This window comes from Carassius gibelio, chromosome B9, assembly GCF_023724105.1.
Source record: "Carassius gibelio isolate Cgi1373 ecotype wild population from Czech Republic chromosome B9, carGib1.2-hapl.c, whole genome shotgun sequence".
Taxonomy (NCBI): domain Eukaryota; kingdom Metazoa; phylum Chordata; class Actinopteri; order Cypriniformes; family Cyprinidae; genus Carassius; species Carassius gibelio.
In genome coordinates, this window is record NC_068404.1 from 16528930 (window position 1) to 16548850 (window position 19921).

Consider the following 19921-nt stretch of genomic DNA (forward strand, 5'->3'; position numbering starts at 1 on the left):
ATTATCTAAATGTGTGTGTGTGTGTGTAGAAACCCAACTGAATACATTTTTTTTAATTCGTTTACAATCGCACAATTGATATACTATATAACTGTTGAATTACATTTAAAAAACTATCACTGAATGCAAAAAAAAATAAAATAATAATTAAATAAACAAGCGGTTTGTTTTATCACTCCAGCAGGAAGTGTTTGTTTGGAAAATATTATTTTCCTATCAGTATCAATATACATTATTTAGACTAGTCATTTTATGTTTTTTTAAGTCTAGCATTTGCCATGTTAACATGTAAACAAGGGCGTCGGACTGGGGGTAAAACTGATTACCAGGGCCCCAAAGGAAGAGGGGGACCTTGAAAAGTCTGTAATATATATTTTCAAGGGGAGGGGGGCCCATTAGGACTGCCTATGCATAGGGCCCGGGATCTTGTGCAGCGCCCCTAAATGTAAAGTTATATGTTTATCTTTTATAAAGCATCTTGATGACATCATGATGGCGCATGTAAGTGTAGGACTACGTCAAATAAAATATATTTTGCAAAAGTGTTGTTGATTTCTTAGTTTTATTGCTTTTTTTTCGGAAGGTTGATATGTAACAAATACAACATTAGCATAATTATACAAGGTTACAGATTTTTTCATGCACCATGTAACAAAATGCACTACAAGGCAGAACACAAAATATGAGACTTGTCACAACAAACACAATTTAGAGGTTAAAGATGTTTCGGAGACATAACTAGTTTCCAGAAAGGTTGAACACGACTACATTCTCAAATACGTTGTAAAAAGGTACCTGTTTCCAACTAGCATTTCCAACATAAATGGTCTTTCATCATAAAGTCTTACCGGAGTGTGGTAATATCCCATCTATGAAGAATGTTATACGGAGTGAACTGCCCCCTTGCTACTTTTATAAATTTACCACACCTCACCAAGAATCCGGGTCAATTTCTTGGCCAGTGTGTTCTATTGATTTATTTGAGCAAATTTGTGATTATTTGCAGTCGTGGGCAGCTCTGCTGAGAGGCGCTGTTGGACAGCAGAAGCGCGTGCGGAAGGAGCGGCCGCCGTCAGTCAGAGCGCGTGGAACTGTCCAGTGCTGACGCTCTTCAAACACTCAAGGTGCACTCGGCTTCAGCTCCTAACAGCGAGCGCCAACGACAACAAAACTACACTCGTCTGAAATGATTATGTGATATGTTACGTGCTGTTTGAAACGGTGTCCAGGAGTTTATTTGATCTGAGGTTGTTTTCCGTTTCAAAGCTTCTTTCAGTGGGACTGGACCGTGCGGGCTGAACGACTGGCAAGCGACGAGACATTTTGATTGTTTGATTGATGCATTCCTCTGCAGACTGCGTGGACGACCAGATCTGCTGACCGGAGAGAAAGTTTCCTTGGATAAAATCATACACGATGATGGATGCGGCTGAATGTTGTGTGAAGGTGATGTGCCGATTCAGGCCACTTAACGAATCGGAAATTACCAGAGGTGACAAATACATACCGAAATTCAAAGGAGAAGACACCGTGGTGATATCGGTAAGATGTCTTCAGAGTCTAAAGATGTTATCAAGGCGCACATTTCTTCTTCTTTTTATTTATTAATTTTTTTTTTTTTTTTTTTGAGCAGGATGTTATATATGATGTAACTTCAGATAAATATATCTATTAGTCTAACTTGACTCATCGATGTGATCATTTCATATCTGTCTGGGTGAATCATATTCGTATGGTTCTTTCATAAATTTTAACCTTGAACTGATTCTTAGTAAGAAATGAAAGAAATTATCTTTCATTTGAAAATTAGTTGCGCTTTGAGTTATTTATATTGCTATGCGTCTGTTTAGTTTTTTTTTTTTTTTTTTTTTTTTTTTGCGACACTCGCCCCACACAGTGCTATGTTGAACATGGTTTCTTTTTACTTACGCGAGTTTGTTTCAATTTTGTATTTTTATTTTATTTTTCTAATTACATACATTATCGACTTGGGTACATAGAGCTGTTGAACATTCCCCTTATGGCAGTAAAATGATATGTCTCACGATGACCAGTGCTACGTGTTGAGACCGACCATGAAATAGTTTATGATAGGCTTCTCAGCAAAAATTAAACTGCAAACCTGTATGAAACGCAAAACAAAAATGTGGAAGGTAGTGTACAACAACAACAACACATTGTAACTGATAAATTGTGCACATCACATAAAACACGTGGGTCAAAATGTCCAGAGATCACATCTCTTTTTTAAAGGATAAATGGCAAGTTACCTGTCACGTATTTCCTGTAATTTTATTAATTTCACTTTAACCTTAATTCAATCACATCAGATTTATGTATTTATTTAGCTGTCTAGCTACATTAAATCTGTCCTCTTTGTTTTGAATGCAGATGTAGAGTGTAGAATGATTGTCGGCCATCTGCACTTTTAGGGTTGGAATTATTTGTGGTTACTCAGTCTGGAAGATACATGCTGATTATGGGTCAGAGCCTTCATGTTTCTTTTAAAAACACAATATGATTTATATTTTAGTAGTGGGATCAAATTAAAGAGCATTTGATATCTGGAATGAGAGTCTGAAAGAGTGTGGGTGTGTTACGTGCTATAAATAAGCTGGCCTGTCCACACAGTAAGATACTGATGGTTTTTATGTTTTACAGTAAACCTCCAGAAATCCCTTGTGCAAACACAATAGCCCATATTATCTGACCCATTGAGATGGTAATCGACATTTCCATGCCTAATCTGCACACAAAATGGAGCGTAGCAGGTATTAGACTTCTGCTTCTAATGTAAATTCTCTTTAATGGTACCCTGCAGGCTCTGCACAGCCTATCTGATCCTTATGCCAGACATTTAGCTTTAGGACAAGTGTGACTTTGAATGGAAATCGAGGAAATTTATGTACATTTATTACTGTCAATGTTTATCTAACTGCATCTCATTAGAGAGTTTTTTGGTAGTGAATCTTTCCGTGTGTTGCTTTAATGCAATAGATTTTAAACCCTTAATAAACTCAAATTCATTTATGGGGGAAGGGGGGATTTCACACCTCCTCCTCCAACAGCTCTGATGAACTGGAAATAAACAGAAATGAAAATCTGTTTATCTAGCTATCTAGCTATCCAGTGATTTTTCTAGTGCTCTATTTGTATTTTATGTATGAAACAAATACTAACTTCCACAGAGTCACAATGACATTTTTTTATTTTAAATAAATAATTTTTAATTAGCCTTTGAATTATTGATGAAAATGTAAATGGACTGAAAATGTGAAGAGTATACTTGTGTATTTATTTATAAATAGCACAATTCTATAGTTTTGTAAATGTATTTGAATAATTTGTTATTTATTTATTTTTGTTTTCTTCATAGCCTACTTTATTTACACTCTTTATTTAATTGAAAAATGTACCAACATGGCAACAATTTTGCTAAAAATATTCAGCAACAACTTTGATAAATCTTTTTTTTTTCTTCTTTTTTTTGCAGTATAATTATTTAATTATAAAAAAGGATACAAATATAAAAATATACATTATTTTCAAATAATTTCTTTCTTTCATTGTTTATTCATTCATAGTTTAGCATAAACAACCAGCAGTAAAAAGATTGCATGGTTTGTGTTTGAGAATAAACTCCTTAAATGAATATCCACCACAAAACAATTGCAGGGAGATTTATAGGACAGATTGTGACAGTGAGAAATTACTGCAGCTTGTCAATACCAGGCTGGGTTTGATGTTTTGCTTTATGAGGGTTATCTGGTCAGCAGTGTTTAATGTGGGTGCTAACATCTTATTATATGTGCAAGGCCACAAAGAGGCCCAGGGCCCCTGTGAGTAATTTGCGTTGCCGTAGTGACAGAGGTGCTGTTTGAGGGGCCAGGACTGGAAGGGAACGGTTAGGCTGATTTAGTGGAATATTTAAGCCAGTCCACTGAGGATTGGGACAATTGTTGTTTGCCACGCACAGTCACAGGCACGTTGCTTGTATAAACCCCCTTCTTGTAGCTGTATTTCTTATTCTCTTTAATATTTTGGCATTATCTTCTGCACCACCTTACAAACAACCCTTGCATTTACTACATTATTGGATTTATTTATGATGCACATTTGTTTCTATATAATTTCTCTAAATACTGTATATGTGCTATTTTTCTTCAATAAACCCATCTGAAATGGATAGAAAAACATGCATTATCTTTTCCAAGTACTTGTTCAGGAAGTAAGCGATATAGATATTTGATTGAATGTGGTAAAATCCTGCACTCTTGAAAAAGCCTTGATGGTCCCCAGATAATATGCATGAATTATTGACTAAAAGAATACATTGTCCCGAACACATGCGCTTTTATATACAGCCAGTGTTTGTGTTTATAAAAGACTGTGTTTAGATTCCAGCACCTGGATTAAATGTGGAGTGATACATGTAAATATCCTTGCCTATTTACAGACTACATACACGCTATATATAAAATACCTGTTTGCCTGTTGACAGTGGCTTTCCAGTAATTATTCATTTTTCTGTATTACAAGAATTAATTTCAATCTGCAGTATTTATTTGACTTCTAACATAAAAGGTTGGACCCATAATGAGAGCGATGGAAGGAAGAGATGGTTTTCATCATGTTATTCTCCTCCTGTATTGGCCAGGAGACAGGTGCTGACTACCAGCCAATCAGTGCTTTTCTTTCTGGGCGAGATGTAGTTTCCGTGGTGACGGTCTGGGTTTGAGCAACTGCTCTCATTTGAGTCTCGGCAGGGATGCATGACCCCGACCAGCTTAATAAAACAGAGACAGAAACATTGTGTGTCTGTGTGAACACTGTCAACTCTGATACAGCAGTATTAGCGTCTGTGTGATGTCTTACACTGATAATCAACAGGGCAAATGCATGTCTGTTTTACGTCACCTGATGTGCATATGGGCGAAAGAGGATGGGGAAAAATGAGCTCCCCGTGATCTTTGTTTGCATGTGTGAATACAGCACTAATGCTAATTCTCACATCTCAGTAAGTTGAGATATACAGTAGGCCTATATATAGAGTAAAAGAAAGAATCATGCTTAAATATTTTTCCAGCTTAACATTTTTCATTTCTTATTTATACGTTTTTGTCTAAACTAAAGTTTAAACATAAGGGTTAGACAAAATACATGCAAAAAATATTGTAAAAAATAAAAATGACAGAGAAACAATTAAAAACAGAGGAGAAAGGGGGAGAGAAGAAGTCATTTTTGTGCCAGTAGCATCATCAGACTGAATTTCCAAAACTTTTTTCTAGCTAAGCAGGATTAACTTATAGTTTAAAGTCTATATTTTGCATGAGTTCTGTCTTTGGGGAGTTGATTTTCATTTGTAATCACAGTTCTAGATTTCAGCAGCAGGTTCAGGCTCCGGCTCAGAGAATCAAAACAAAAGAGATGGATTTGTTGAGGCTCAATAAGATCGACTGGCAGCTGGGGGTTGGGCTGCATTCAACACAAGGTCCTCTTATTTTCTCTTCAACAATGTAGAGCCCTCAAATCCTCTGGGGAACTTCACAAATAGCCGTTAGTAGAATCTGTGCAGCATCACCAAAACAAAGAGGTGCTGGGGCCATTTATGAGAGTGACCTCTTGATAAAAAACAGAATAATTCTGAAATGACCATGATATATAATGAAATCAAACTTATCTGTTTTGGGCTAAATCATTGAAAAAGTAGCACAGAAACATACATTTACGAACACATTTATTATTGTGGATATTAAAGAGATGAATTTATTGTAGGGGTTTAAAGGTTAAAACAAAACATTAATGATATTTTATGTTTTAAGACCTGTTCATTACAATGTGTTGACTAATGTGTTTGTCTTTTTAGGGCAAACCGTATATCTTTGACCGAGTCTTTCCTCCAAACACAACACAAGAACAAGTATATGATACCTGTGCCAAACAGATTGTTAAAGGTGGTATATACTTTATGTGTAGTTGCATGGAAGGTTAAATCATACAGGCCTTTAAAGAGTTTTTTTTTTTTTTAACCATGAATCTTGCATTTCAGATGTGCTGGATGGCTATAATGGGACAATCTTTGCATATGGCCAAACCTCATCAGGGAAGACGCACACTATGGAGGTAAGGGGGAAAAAAAACTATTCTAATCATATCACGAATGGTATCAAGTTCAAACATTTTTGTAGTTCAATAATAGAAAAACCGTTCATCTCATGTACGGTGAGAAAATGTCACTAGTTGCTCAGTCAGAAAACGCTCTAGATGGATGAATCTCTCGGCATCTTTCATGAAATGACTGAAATGCCAAACTGCTGCAACAGCTGCAAAATGCCACTTGACTGCAGGCGTTGCCCTGGAAACAGTCTGCGATTTCAGCAAGTGTTTTGAATATAAAGTCAATAAATTCAGTTTCGGAAATTAATCACTCTGTAACCATTGAAAGATGAAAATTATCCAAACTGGATGTCCTCATACATACTTCAGAGGACATGCTTATATCTTTCCAGCCTGATCTCACGCCAATTCGTACATATTTTACGAGATGGTTAATTCGTATTAATTTGTACGACCTCATTCATACAAATTCATATGTTTTGTGCTAAATCATACATATTTTACGAATTGCACAATTCGTATGATTTTGTACAAATGAGCTAGACCTAACCCTGCCCCTAAACACACCCGTCACTGGGGACTAGACAAATCATACAAAATCGTACGAGTGAGGTCGTATGAATTCCTACGAATTAGCCACCTTGTAAAATATGTACGAATTGGTCAGGAGATAGCGTTGTATATTTCTTATTCACATAACACACATAGTGGAGTGAAATAGAAATTCTATAATGCAGTGCTTAAGTCTTACACAAACTGTCATTAGTTGTTAGAAATAAAGTGGCATATTATCAGATATTTGCTGTAAATATCCTCTGCAACATGCACACAGGGGCAGCTCCATAACTCCCAACTGAAGGGCATCATCCCTCGCATCGCCCAGGACATCTTTGACCACATCTACTCTATGGATGAGAACCTGGAGTTCCATATCAAGGTGAAAACATTCAGCTCATTTTCACATGAGAATTCATTCAGTTTTACATTGATTTGAATGTGCCTTTTTTATATTTTTATAATTTCTTATTATTATTCATGGCCATCCCTTACCACAGGTCTCTTATTTTGAAATCTACATGGACAAAATTAGAGATTTGCTTGATGGTGAGATAAACGCAATATTCTTCATAGTATTAAGATTCTTTAAAAATATATATACATTAATAGATTTTTCAGGGTGTAAAATAAATTTTTGTTGTCCGATTCTAAAGTTTCCAAAACCAACCTGGCTGTCCATGAAGATAAGAACAGGGTGCCATTTGTCAAGGTAGGAAAGCTAATACACATTGAAATACAGTGTTTTTAATCACCAGGCATGAAGCAAACGCTTCCTTGATGTCTTGTGTCTTTTGATGCTGTTCCTGTACCAGGGCTGTACCGAGCGTTTTGTGTCCAGTCCGGAGGACGTCATGGATGTGATCGATGAGGGGAAATCCAATCGTCACGTGGCTGTCACAAGTAAGTGACTGACTATTCCTTATTCCCTGATATAATACATCACGTCTTGAATCAAACATAACTAATATACAGTGTTATTATCTTGACCTTGTGTCACACAGTTTTCACCCTAACCCATGTTCCTTTGATGTTACACTGTGTTCCAGACATGAATGAGCACAGCTCACGCAGTCACAGCATTTTCCTCATTAATATTAAGCAGGAGAATGTGGAGACAGAGAAGAAACTGAGCGGAAAACTCTACCTGGTGGATCTGGCAGGAAGTGAAAAGGCATGCTTTTATTGATATATATATATATATATATATATATATATATATATATATATATATATATATATATATATATATATATATATATATATATATATATTGTTGCCTTTAAATTTATCTCTATTTGTTTCTTTTTTAACTTTATATTATATTTGTGTAATTATAGAATTATAGTTAAAAAACCCTGACATAATTATAATAAAACTACAAAATAGATTTGAGAATGATATAATACCTCCACTTTTTCTCTCTCGACCTCTCTGTGGCTCTTTCTCCTTCACAGGTCAGTAAAACTGGAGCAGAAGGATCTGTGCTGGACGAGGCTAAAAATATCAATAAGTCTCTCTCTGCTCTGGGGAACGTCATCTCAGCCCTGGCTGAAGGAACTGTAAGTGCTCAACTCGTTTCAACTGCCCTGATGGTTTCTTTTTCTCTTTTCACTAAAATGCCACTCATCTCTCTGCCTCACACAGTAAAGCAATATTTGCTTTATACATTATTTATTGTTTTGCCTTATCTTTCTCATTACAGAAAACCCATGTGCCATACAGAGACAGTAAAATGACCAGGATCCTGCAGGACTCTTTGGGTGGGAACTGCAGAACAACCATCGTCATCTGCTGCTCTCCATCCGTATATAATGATGCTGAGACCAAATCCACACTCATGTTCGGCCAAAGGTGAAGCCATTTTATGCCCTAGAAGATTTCTCTTTCACTGTATAAAGACTGAAATTAAGAATAGTTAGTGAAGCTAAAACAAAAAAGACATAAAAATGTGCATATATAAATCCACCATTATTCACACAGGGCCAAAACCATCAAAAACACAGTTTCTGTGAACATGGAGCTTACAGCTGAGGAATGGAAGAAGAAATATGAGAAAGAGAAAGAGAAGACCAGAAATCTGAAAATCACCATCCAGCGGTTAGAAAATGAGCTTAAACGATGGCGGAAAGGTAAAGCGACAAGATGGAGAATAAACACGGGTGTTAAAAAAAAAAGCGGACAAATATCTAACTGATTAGAATTAGATTTTTTTTTTTTGTATCATGTTTAATAGTTGTGTTATTGTTATGTGGTATTATATATATATGTTATAGATTTTATATGTACTATTGTTTATATATATATATATATATATATATATATATACATATATATATATATATATACATATACATATATATATATATACATATATATATATTGTTATATATATATATATATATATATATATATATATATATATATATATATATATATATATATATCACAGAGGAACGTTTCATTGAAATGATGCTTGACGTTTGAAGTGGTTGCTTTGAAAATACTGTAATGGTTGAGATGATGCATATTATTTTGTTTGCTGGGTCAAATTTGCAGAGGCCAGTCAATTTTTGATGTAATTGTCTTAACAAATGCTTTTTGTTTGGATTTCGAGTCCTTAAAATTGACTCTATGATAAGGAGCCAGTTATTTCATCTTCCCCTGTTTCTCTAAGACTTGTTAAAGTCAGGGCCAGTTTATGTTGTTTAGTAAAATAATGATGTTCAAAGAGAAAATGAAGTTATTGAATAGTTTACGAAATGTTGTTATATAGAACTTGACACAAATTGGTCTTCATATAAACCATGCATGTGCTGATGACAGAAATCCACAATAATTGACAATGATAAATACCAATTAGCAATAATTACACAGATTGTGTAATGGTACAGACATAATGACTCTGAACAAACAGTCCTGTCATTAAGTGAAAGCATGTTTGCTACATAGTACTTACAGTATGTATGTCAACACTACTGTATATGACTAAATATATTTACTTTCCTTATTATAATGTATACATTATAATGTATATTTACTTTCCTTATAATGTAAGCCTCCGACATGTCCAAACCTTTTCTTTTTTCCCTTCTATGAATCCTGCTGTTTTTGTCACTCCCTCTGTATGTATTACTTTCTCTCTCCTGCATCCCATGAATAGGTTTTTGTTTCTTTGTCAGTGTTATCAGCTCCCTCCACCTCTCCTGCACATAAAACACACAGATGCCATCCCAGCTCTATAAAGCCCAGAGAAGAACTGTGCCTCTGACTCAGCTGTTCTTTCCTTTACATCCAATCAGTCGTTCTCATCTCTGTCTTTATCATCAAGTCTGCAGGACTTCCTGGAAGCCTTGGTCCTTCTTTTAATTAATAATCCAATGCCTTTTTATTTTATTTTAATTTATTTTATTTTATTTTGCACAAAAATAACTCCATACTACAAAAAAGAATATTGCATAAAACAACAGCTTTATGTATTTGACCTCTTTATCATTAGGTGAGAATGTCCCTGCTGATGAGCAGCACAGCAGTAAAGAATTAAAGAATTCTGAAGCCGCTCCCATAATTGAGACTTCAGCTCCGCCCCCTGAGCCTCTTTCTGATTCAGAGAAAACCCAGTATGAGGAGCTGATCAATGACCTGTATCAGCAACTAGACGACAAGGTGATAAATACCTCTCACACACTGTTAGAAAAGTGCATCAGGAAGTGCAACCTTCACAATTCAGACCTTCCTCTCTCTCTCACCACAGGATGATGAGATCAACCAGCACAGTCAGCTGGCAGAGAACCTGAAACAGCAGATGGTGGACCAGGATGAGGTCAGTCTGGCTCGAAAGCAGCAACATAGAGCAGAAAACTCATGCCCTCCGCAATTTATGATGTCACACGCCTTCCCATGATGCCTTACTGTATCTGCAATGCATCTGAAACTGAAACAAGATGTAACTATGACAGAGAATGAAACCGTTGCATGTCTTAATTGCAATGTGTTTATCAAAACAAATAAAACAAATGTTATCCTCAGTTTAAAAAAAATATGTTTCATATTTAGCTCTATCATTTCTTTGCCTGTACTTAGAAATTCCATTCAGGTACAAAGTAGCAACAAATAAAAATTAGTTCTAGTTCTACAGGTGGAAGAGAAAGACATTTAAATATAAATGTTGTTCCTATGGAAACAGTTCCACAGGATCTCTTTTGAAACAACCTCATGAACTCAAAAAAGTCCCTTATTTCTGTGTCTGTGTCAATCTTTCTGAACAGCATTCCAGTGACCACATTCTGTATGTTCTTATGGAAAATAGGCTACCCTTTACTTCCATCTGAGATCTGATAGTTTTGCTGTCCCTGAGTTAGTTTGGGGTTAGTTAGTTTTTTGTATTGTTATTATAATTATGTACGCTAAAGCAGCATCAAATTGATCAAACACACACAAAAAAATGCCAATCATTGTAATGATTTGCACTGATTTGGTGCTAGAGAAACTATTTTTATTATTAGCAGTGTTTCAACAGTTGTTCTGCTTAATTCAACATTTACTGTTACCTTTGCTCAATTATTTGTCTCCAGACAGTCTGCTGACTAACATGGATGTCTAATTTCTCCGTCCTGTATTGTTACAGTTACTGGCATCCACACGGCGTGACTATGAGAAGATCCAGGAAGATCTGAGCCGTTTGCAGCATGAGAACGAGGCAGCTAAAGATGAGGTGAAGGAGGTGCTCCAGGCCTTAGAAGAGCTGGCTGTGAACTACGACCAGAAAAGCCATGAGGTGGAAGACAGAAGCAAGACAAACCAGCAGCTCACAGAGGAGCTTATGCAGAAGAGTGTAAGCAGAATGAGGAGGAAATAACAAAGCTCATGTGAAGGAGTAGTGATGGGGATTTTGTCCTGTTATCTGGTAGGCAGCTCTGGCTGGTGTGGAGAGGGATCTGTCTGCCCTGCAGGAGCACAGTGGACATCACAAGAAGAGATCAGCAGAGATCCTCAGTCTCTTGCTCCGGGACCTCAATGAGATTGGCAGTGTTATTGCCTTGAATGACCACAAGGTAAGAATACACATCTTCAAAAAGAAAAAAAGTAAACCGACAACTTATTCACTTATCAAATAAACAATTTTAATCAGTTAAAAAATTGGCTTTTATTCTAAGTTGAGCAGATTTTTTTCCATTTTTTATATAATTTGTAAATTGCACATTACTTTTCATTATTGTAAACAATGCATACCTCACAACTACATGCACATAAATGTGAATATGTGGTTATTTACAAATACGTTCATACATTATATATGCACTTTGATGGCAAAGCTGAATTTTCAGCATCATTACTCCAGTCTTCAGTGTCACTTTATGCTTCAGAAATCATTCTAATATGCTGATTCCTTACCAATTATAATTTTTTGAAAACAGTTCCTTATTTTGTAGAAACGTTGATCCACTATATATATATATTATTATTATTAATTTATTTTTTGTATTATGTGATAAATTGAAAGGTCAAATTAAACTGCATGTATTTGAAATAGAATGTACTGTCTATACTGTCACTTCTGATGACAGATATTCAAATAGCAAATGACTGGAATAGTATTATGCCATTTATTTGGTTTCTCTTTATTCAGATGACAGAGATGAACGGAGGAATGGAGGAGGAATTCACCATGGCACGGCTCTTCATAAGTAAGATGAAGTCAGAAGTGAAGTCTCTGGTCAACCGCAGTAAACAGCTTGAGAGCACACAGGCCGACACGATGCGGAAAATACAGGCCAACGAGAAAGAGCTGGCTTCCTGTCAGCTGCTGATCTCTCAGGTACTCGCAGTGATTTATTTTGAGCAACAAACAGCGGCCTCTAGTGGTATTTACATCAAAACACTGTACATGGGCGATTCTTCATGTCCATTTAAGTGATTTTAATGAGTAACATTTAAAGGTGTTAATTCAAGCAAGTTCACTTTTACTTTTGAAACCACAAAGTAAGGGATTAAGAACAGATATGCAATTAATGTCCCTAATTGAAGAAAAATACTAACCTAGTAGCCTAGTAGCCAACATTGTTTTTTTGTGTCTAGCATCAAGCAAAGATCAAATCCCTCACCGACTACATGCAGAACATGGAACAGAAGAAGAGACAGCTGGAGGAAAGCCACGACTCACTGACGGAGGAGCTCGCTAAACTCAACGCGCAAGGTCTTTGTGATGCACACACATTTTTTTGAAGCATTTACATGCAACGCTGTCACAAAACACTGTGATATTATATTATATTCAAATTCAAACAAGCACAATCTGTTTCATTCACAGTGGTTTTACTATAAATGTAAAAATCTTCTTTTGGTTCATACAGAAAAGATGCATGAGGTTTCAGTCATGGATAAGGAAAAGGAGCACATGAGCAGGATGCAGGACGCTGAGGAGATGAAGGTGATGAGAACAGATAGCAGAGCAACAGAGAAATCAATCTAAAAATGACTAACTTATACAGTAGCTGTCTATGCATGATAAACTATGATTACTTTTGATAGTTCAAGATATAAAGATACTCTGAAAGGCCAAATCTGCTGCTTAGAATAGGAAAATATATTTTATTATTGAAACCAAATCGTCCTAGAAGATGAACACTGTGTCATTTATATTGAATATATAAATCCCATATACATCTGCATGTAGAAAGCGCTGGAACAGCAGATGGAAAGCCATCGAGAGGCTCATCAGAAGCAGCTTTCACGTCTGCGAGATGAGATCGACCTGAAACAGAGGATCCTTGATGAGCTGAAAGAGTAAGTACTTTATTTCTGATTACTTCTAATCACTTCTGTAATTGTTGTATGTCTAACATTAATTTGTAATATTTATTTTTAGACTGTTAATACATCTTTTGACTGGTATTACTCCAAATTAATGAACTCATAAAAATAAAAATCACTAATTCCCTGCTGTCAGTGTGAACCAGGCTCTTCAGCTTGAACAGAATCAGCTCAGGTCTGACTATGAAAAGCTGAAACAAGAGGAACAGAAGAAGGACGAGAGGCTGCAGAAGCTTCTGTGAGTCAACTGCTCATATTAAAAAGTCATATAAATGATCTGCTCATAGAATAAGTCAAAGATAGATTTTAAGAGCGACAATCTTTGTAAAACCGCTCCGTTCTGCTAATAAAGCTATTTTGAACAGAGATGATCATTTTTGTTGTAATCAGCTTGTTGAATGAGAAGAGGGAGCAAGCTAAAGAAGATCTCAAGGGTCTGGAGGAGACTGTGGTGAGGACTATTACATTACCTGGCATTCTTACAGTCTGTCTCTGAGCACCACTATCTGCTATCTCAGAGTCGTTCACCTTGAATATTAAACCTGCAGAGGTGTTATTTTTGTACAAAGTATTTTTAGATCACTTATCATGCCATTTGCTTTTCAACAAGGCCAAGGAGCTCCAGACTCTCCTGAACCTGCGTGTGATGTTCATCCAGGACATCAATAATCGCATTGGACGAGTGAGTATGCAGAACAAATACTGTTCCCTTCTTTTTTGATATATTTATTTTTATCTGAGTGGCAATGTGCTAGTATCCTCTGACCAACAACTGTAATTACTGTTTGTAGTGATGCAAAACTAGACAACAATAGGAAAGAAGTAACACGTTAAAGCTTCCATAAATTGTCTTCTTTCGGACTAGTGGATAGAACATAGCCAAACTACACAATTAAGTGTTTAATTTAATACACTTTGTCTTTGTGCATCTGATGACATTATTTTCAACACATATCTTTAAAGGCTTATTATCTTTTAAATATCTTTAAAAAAAAAAAAAAGGTGCCCATGCATTGAGCCAAAAATCTCCTTTCACTATAGGTTTATTGTACGGAGCCCTGCACATGACATGACATGACAAGAAAAAAATAAATAAATAGTGCACACAATTTACTAATTCGTTCCCTCGATGTAATAAAACATGCGCACAATTACGATTTTGTTTCCTTGATTTATAAATCATGTACACTATTTAGCAAACGAAATGGTAAATTGAGCACACAATTTAGCCTACTTTTTTGGGCTCCGTATTATTCCGAGCTAAATTCTAAATAAAATTCCTGTTTTATTTTGTTAACACCTTAGTTAAAGGTTTTTTTAACTAAGGGTTTTTACATTTTGGATAGGAATTTTTATCAATCCATAAATCAGTAAATACTTTGAACAGCATTAAAAACTATTGATGTTTTTAGGTATATGATGTTTTATAAATCGTGTAAAATGACATGAATGAACAAACTTGAGTAAACAAACCTGTAAAAACCATGAACTCTAATATGTCTACAAGAATTGAACCTGGCTTTATCCAGTGTTCAGATTTCTGTTCTGGGACATTATGCAAATGAGATCTAATTTAAATTCATAATGGTTATTTGAATATTTAAACATAACATTTTAGAAAATGTGTAATACAAAACGTCAGCTGAGGAACTTTGGTGATGTCTGCGGTATTATTTATTATATTTAGCCTATTAATCTACCTTTTTAAAATGGTTCAGATAAATACAGTGTGACAAGTCACTGTAACAAAAAAAAAATCAATTTCTGTTTTATAGAGTGTAGAGTTGGACACTGATGAATCAGGGGGAAGTCTGGCACAAAAACAGAAAATAATTTTCCTCGAGAATAACCTGGAGCAGCTCACTAAAGTCCACAAGCAGGTTTGCATTTCATTTTTATTTTTTCCACTTTCCACAGTAATTCCACATATAACGAACTACAGCAAAGTAATAGTAATATATATTGTAATATAGTATAATATGGATAATTCTGTCTATATATTCTGTGATTTTCTTAGCTGGTACGTGATAATGCAGACTTAAGGTGTGAGCTGCCCAAACTGGAGAAGCGCCTGCGTGCAACTGCTGAGCGAGTGAAGATCCTGGAGTCTGCTCTGAGAGAGGCCAAAGAAAGCGCCATGAGAGACCGGAAGAAGTACCAGCAGGAAGTGGACCGCATCAAGGAGGTCATCCGAGCCAACAACCAGGCCAGGATGAAACAAAACGCCCAGATCGGTCAGAGCTGCTTCATCTTCAGATCTCACTGTTGCATTATATCCAGTAGAGGGCACCACATGCTCAGAAATACCTTGTCTCCGGTTACCCAAATGCTCTTATGTATTGGTGCATGTTTCTCATGTATTATGCATGTTCCATATATCTATATATGCATGTTCATTGAAGTTAAAAGTTTTTTTAATATTTTCCATTTAAACTACACTGTCTCTTATAGCTAAGCCTATTCGTGCTGGACATCATCACTCAGCGGCTTCTGCCTCACTGGGCCACAGTATCAGAGGGGGCGTCCCAAGCCCACGACGACGGCACCAGCACCAGCCGCAGCAACAACAGCAGCAGCAGCAGCAGTACCATCACAGGAGCAAGTGAAAAACTCTCCATGTATGTTTGGTTTAGTGCCTTTTCTGCTACAACTATATGAATTGCTTCATTTTAACCCTGTAAAAACTGGCAGGTGAAATAACAGTCTGGTTTTTTTTTTTATAAGTATCACATTTGATACATCATGCTTTTATGGCTCATGTAATATATCATGAGAATGCACAGCTCATAATCAAGAAGGGGAAAAATCACCTTGATTTTATTCAGATTCAATAAAGTGAGCAAATTTAGGCTAATGCATTATAGCAGACTACTCGCATACATAAAAGGTATTTATATATCAATTGTCACTATGTCTCCTAATAATATGTCTTTGATAGATAATATTATACATAATTTATGATCAAATATCTGTTTTAATAGTTAGGGGTGAAACATATAATCCAGTGCAATACATAAATGATTGAGAGATATACAAATAAAGGTTCCTTAAAACCTGATTAATCATATTTTACACACTTACATTTTAACATGGTTTTTCTAGAAGTGTATCAAGTAAACCTAAACTGCTTCAATATTACTAACAATATAGAAGTTATAGATACATTTACTTTATACAAATCAGTAAAGATATAATGGAAAGAAGACAATTTTATACAAATTTTCTAAAAGTCATGGAGTCATGTCATGTCATGTACCTATAGATACATGCGTTTTCTCATCTTAATTGGACACTGGAACAAGCTGGAGTGATTTTGTTTGGCTTAATGTTGAGATGAATGGAAATGCTGCTGATTAGTTTTCCAGCATGTGATGCATCTGGGAAGCACAAATAAATTTATGATCAAATATCTGTTTTAATAGTTAGGGGTGAAACATATAATCCAGTGCAATACATAAATGATTGAGAGATATACAAATAAAGGTTCCTTAAAACCTGATTAATCATATTTTACACACTTACATTTTAACATGGTTTTTCTAGAAGTGTATCAAGTAAACCTAAACTGCTTCAATATTACTAACAATATAGAAGTTATAGATACATTTACTTTATACAAATCAGTAAAGATATAATGGAAAGAAGACAATTTTATACAAATTTTCTAAAAGTCATGGAGTCATGTCATGTCATGTACCTATAGATACATGCGTTTTCTCATCTTAATTGGACACTGGAACAAGCTGGAGTGATTTTGTTTGGCTTAATGTTGAGATGAATGGAAATGCTGCTGATTAGTTTTCCAGCATGTGATGCATCTGGGAAGCACAAATAACAGAAAGTTGTGGTGTGACATTAGTTACTGTGCCAACTGTTTGACAAAGATGGAGCAGCATGGTTATAATAGCTACAAAAGACTTGTGCCCGAATGCTTGGGAAAGTCAGTGAACTGTGGACAGCGTCTAGTGCCATCTGGCATTCGCTGAAATGTTGTCAAAGTTTATGGATCTATTTCAGGGTAGGTCACTTTCCTTTACCCAGTCATGAAGATAACATTCTTCATGTTCTGGGTGACGAGAAAAGCTGTTTGACAGTAATTTGGTTCAATGTTTCTTGCTAATATTTTTTTTTCTGACAGGTTTTCTCCCAACACAGTGTGTCTAACTATTTACACTTCCAACAGGGGACAAAAAATGACCGGTCTGACTCCAGTCTGCACATTCTTTCCATTCCAACTATGTGTGGCAACAAGACGACATCTTTTTCCAATACAGTCTTTTCTATTCACTGAGGTGGGGGGGGGGGGGAACTACTGTCATCTTCAAGTTAATTTCCTGTCCTTACCATGACCTCCTTACATTCATCCTGTTTAAGTGGAGATTTGTGGACTCAACTATCAATACACAAACCCAGACCCACAAAGTAAGACTAAAGGATATTGGATTTTAAAGTCATAGAAGTGCTATTTCACTGAATTTCTGTTTTTCTTGGCTTCTTTCTGCATTGAGTCATTTTGTATTTGAAAATATCTTCAGTGTTTCTATCAAATTCAACGTATCTGTCATAACTCACGCCAGGTTAGTCTGGAAAGATGAAAAGTATTCACCAAAACCTACACTGGAAGTTTTTATCCCCTCAGGAGATTCATTGAGACCTTTCTGTTCTTTTAATTGGCACTAATTCCTTCTGTCTTAATTGCCATTGAGAACATGCAGTGACATGGCTTGGGAATGTAGCTTAGGAATACACACATTGCTTCAAGCTAAACTCATCGTGTATATAGTCAATATGATATTACTAGATGTTAAATTAATTTTATTTAATTTATATACATTAAGTATTGGAATTGAGTTTTTTATGTTTACGTAATGTTTTTTGTATATTATTTTTAAGTTCCTTTTATTACATCCAGGTCATCATGTGTACATGTTTTTATACAAAATATAAGTGCTTTGAAAATGCATTAATTTATACCGTAAGGTGCTCTGGAGCAAACAACAACTGTAAAATATCAGTATTTATTACCACATTAGTGGTAAAATCAGGAATCATTACTCTGTCATATATTGGCTATTACTTAAACTGACCTGTTTTGAAAGGAATAAAATGCAGTCATTTAGAGAAAGTCAAAGTCAGAGATATTAAAGCATATGAAAAATTCAGATAAATTAAAGAAAGCAAAAGTGGAGAGTTTTTTCAACTGATTGTTTATTTGCCATTTATCTGCTGAATTTAATTTGACTTATTTTTGTGTGATTATTTCTTATTCTTGATATCATTATGATATGAATTACCAATGATTCTTAAAAAAGAAACCGGAAGGAGAAATATTGACTTTTTCAAGAACCACAAATACTATTTGAACAGGTAAACCATGCTATCATGCCATAGCTATTTACATTCTTGTGCTAATGCAAAAATGTTGCCTACTATCTGTCTTGTGTTAATTGTCTCTGGTACGTCTGTATGTTCAGCACTGTTTTATCAGCTGTAACAAAGTGATCAGTACATGAAAATGTCAGTATGGTGAAAACAAATTCTTACAGTTTACTGTAAAAACTGACCAACTCCATGATAAGTAATGTGAGCACTTTCTTGCAACTTTCTTGTTGGATGTTGTGAGCTGATGAAGAAAAACACAAATGCATTGATGGAAGTTCATCTCAGGTTTCTATTTGATAACCTGTGCTATCAAAAAGACTTCCTTCATCACTGAAATAATTAGTTTAGATCATCTAATGCAGGGGTTCTTAAACCTCTCCATGAAGTACCTCCAGCACTGCACGGTTTGTATCTCTCCCTATATCTGACACTCACACTTCAGGTCTTGCAGTCTCCGTTAGCTGATGATTTGAATCAGGTGTGATAATTGAGGGAGACATACAAAATGTGCAGGGCAGGTTTGAGAACCACTGATCTAATGTAAAATATAAAACCCCATCTCCTAACAAGGTCTAGTGTTTTTGTATACAGTATGTGTCCTCTATTGTGGTGAGTTACTGTATTGCACACAGAGACCTCATCGATTTTGTCTTGTTCATCAGTGTTTCTGAAGTTTCTGAAATGTGCTATAACTTTACCTCAGCAGTGTATGAAGCTTTTGAGAAATTAAGCAACATGGAATTTACTTCAAATGATTCAGTTGTTTTGTAGGTGAAGGAAGTGCCACAACAAGGATATGAAAAGGTTTCTAGAGATTGTTTCAAGATAAAGCACATGTGTTATGGACAACAGGGTTTTACCTACAGAGTGTGACACTCATTTATCAGATGTAGATGTGGAATAAAAAAAGTTTACTAAATGTATCTTGCATTTACTTTGTCTCTTATTGGCAAACAAGTTTGTCTTTGCTGTAATTTGCTTTGAGGAAAGAAAATGAGCAGGACTACATATATCGTCAGTTTGATGGTGACAGTAAAGAACAGTATAATGGCGA

General features: G+C 35.6%; 1 protein-coding gene across 1 annotated transcript; it reads left to right on the forward strand.

Moving 5' to 3' along the window:
• The first annotated feature begins 1060 nt into the window (after positions 1-1060).
• kif5c (kinesin family member 5C) lies at positions 1061-19790 on the forward strand. Its single transcript, XM_052564670.1, has 26 exons — positions 1061-1542; positions 5867-5954; positions 6050-6123; positions 6950-7054; positions 7173-7221; positions 7329-7384; positions 7488-7575; positions 7722-7846; positions 8130-8234; positions 8378-8526; positions 8656-8804; positions 10172-10338; positions 10427-10495; positions 11300-11506; positions 11583-11726; positions 12302-12490; positions 12751-12868; positions 13026-13102; positions 13349-13458; positions 13622-13723; positions 13876-13936; positions 14096-14167; positions 15261-15365; positions 15503-15719; positions 15937-16103; positions 17669-19790. The coding sequence occupies exons 1-25, from the start codon at positions 1417-1419 to the stop codon at positions 16089-16091; spliced, it is 2907 nt and encodes a 968-aa protein (XP_052420630.1). The 5' UTR covers positions 1061-1416; the 3' UTR covers positions 16092-16103; positions 17669-19790.
• Positions 19791-19921: the final 131 nt, after the last annotated feature.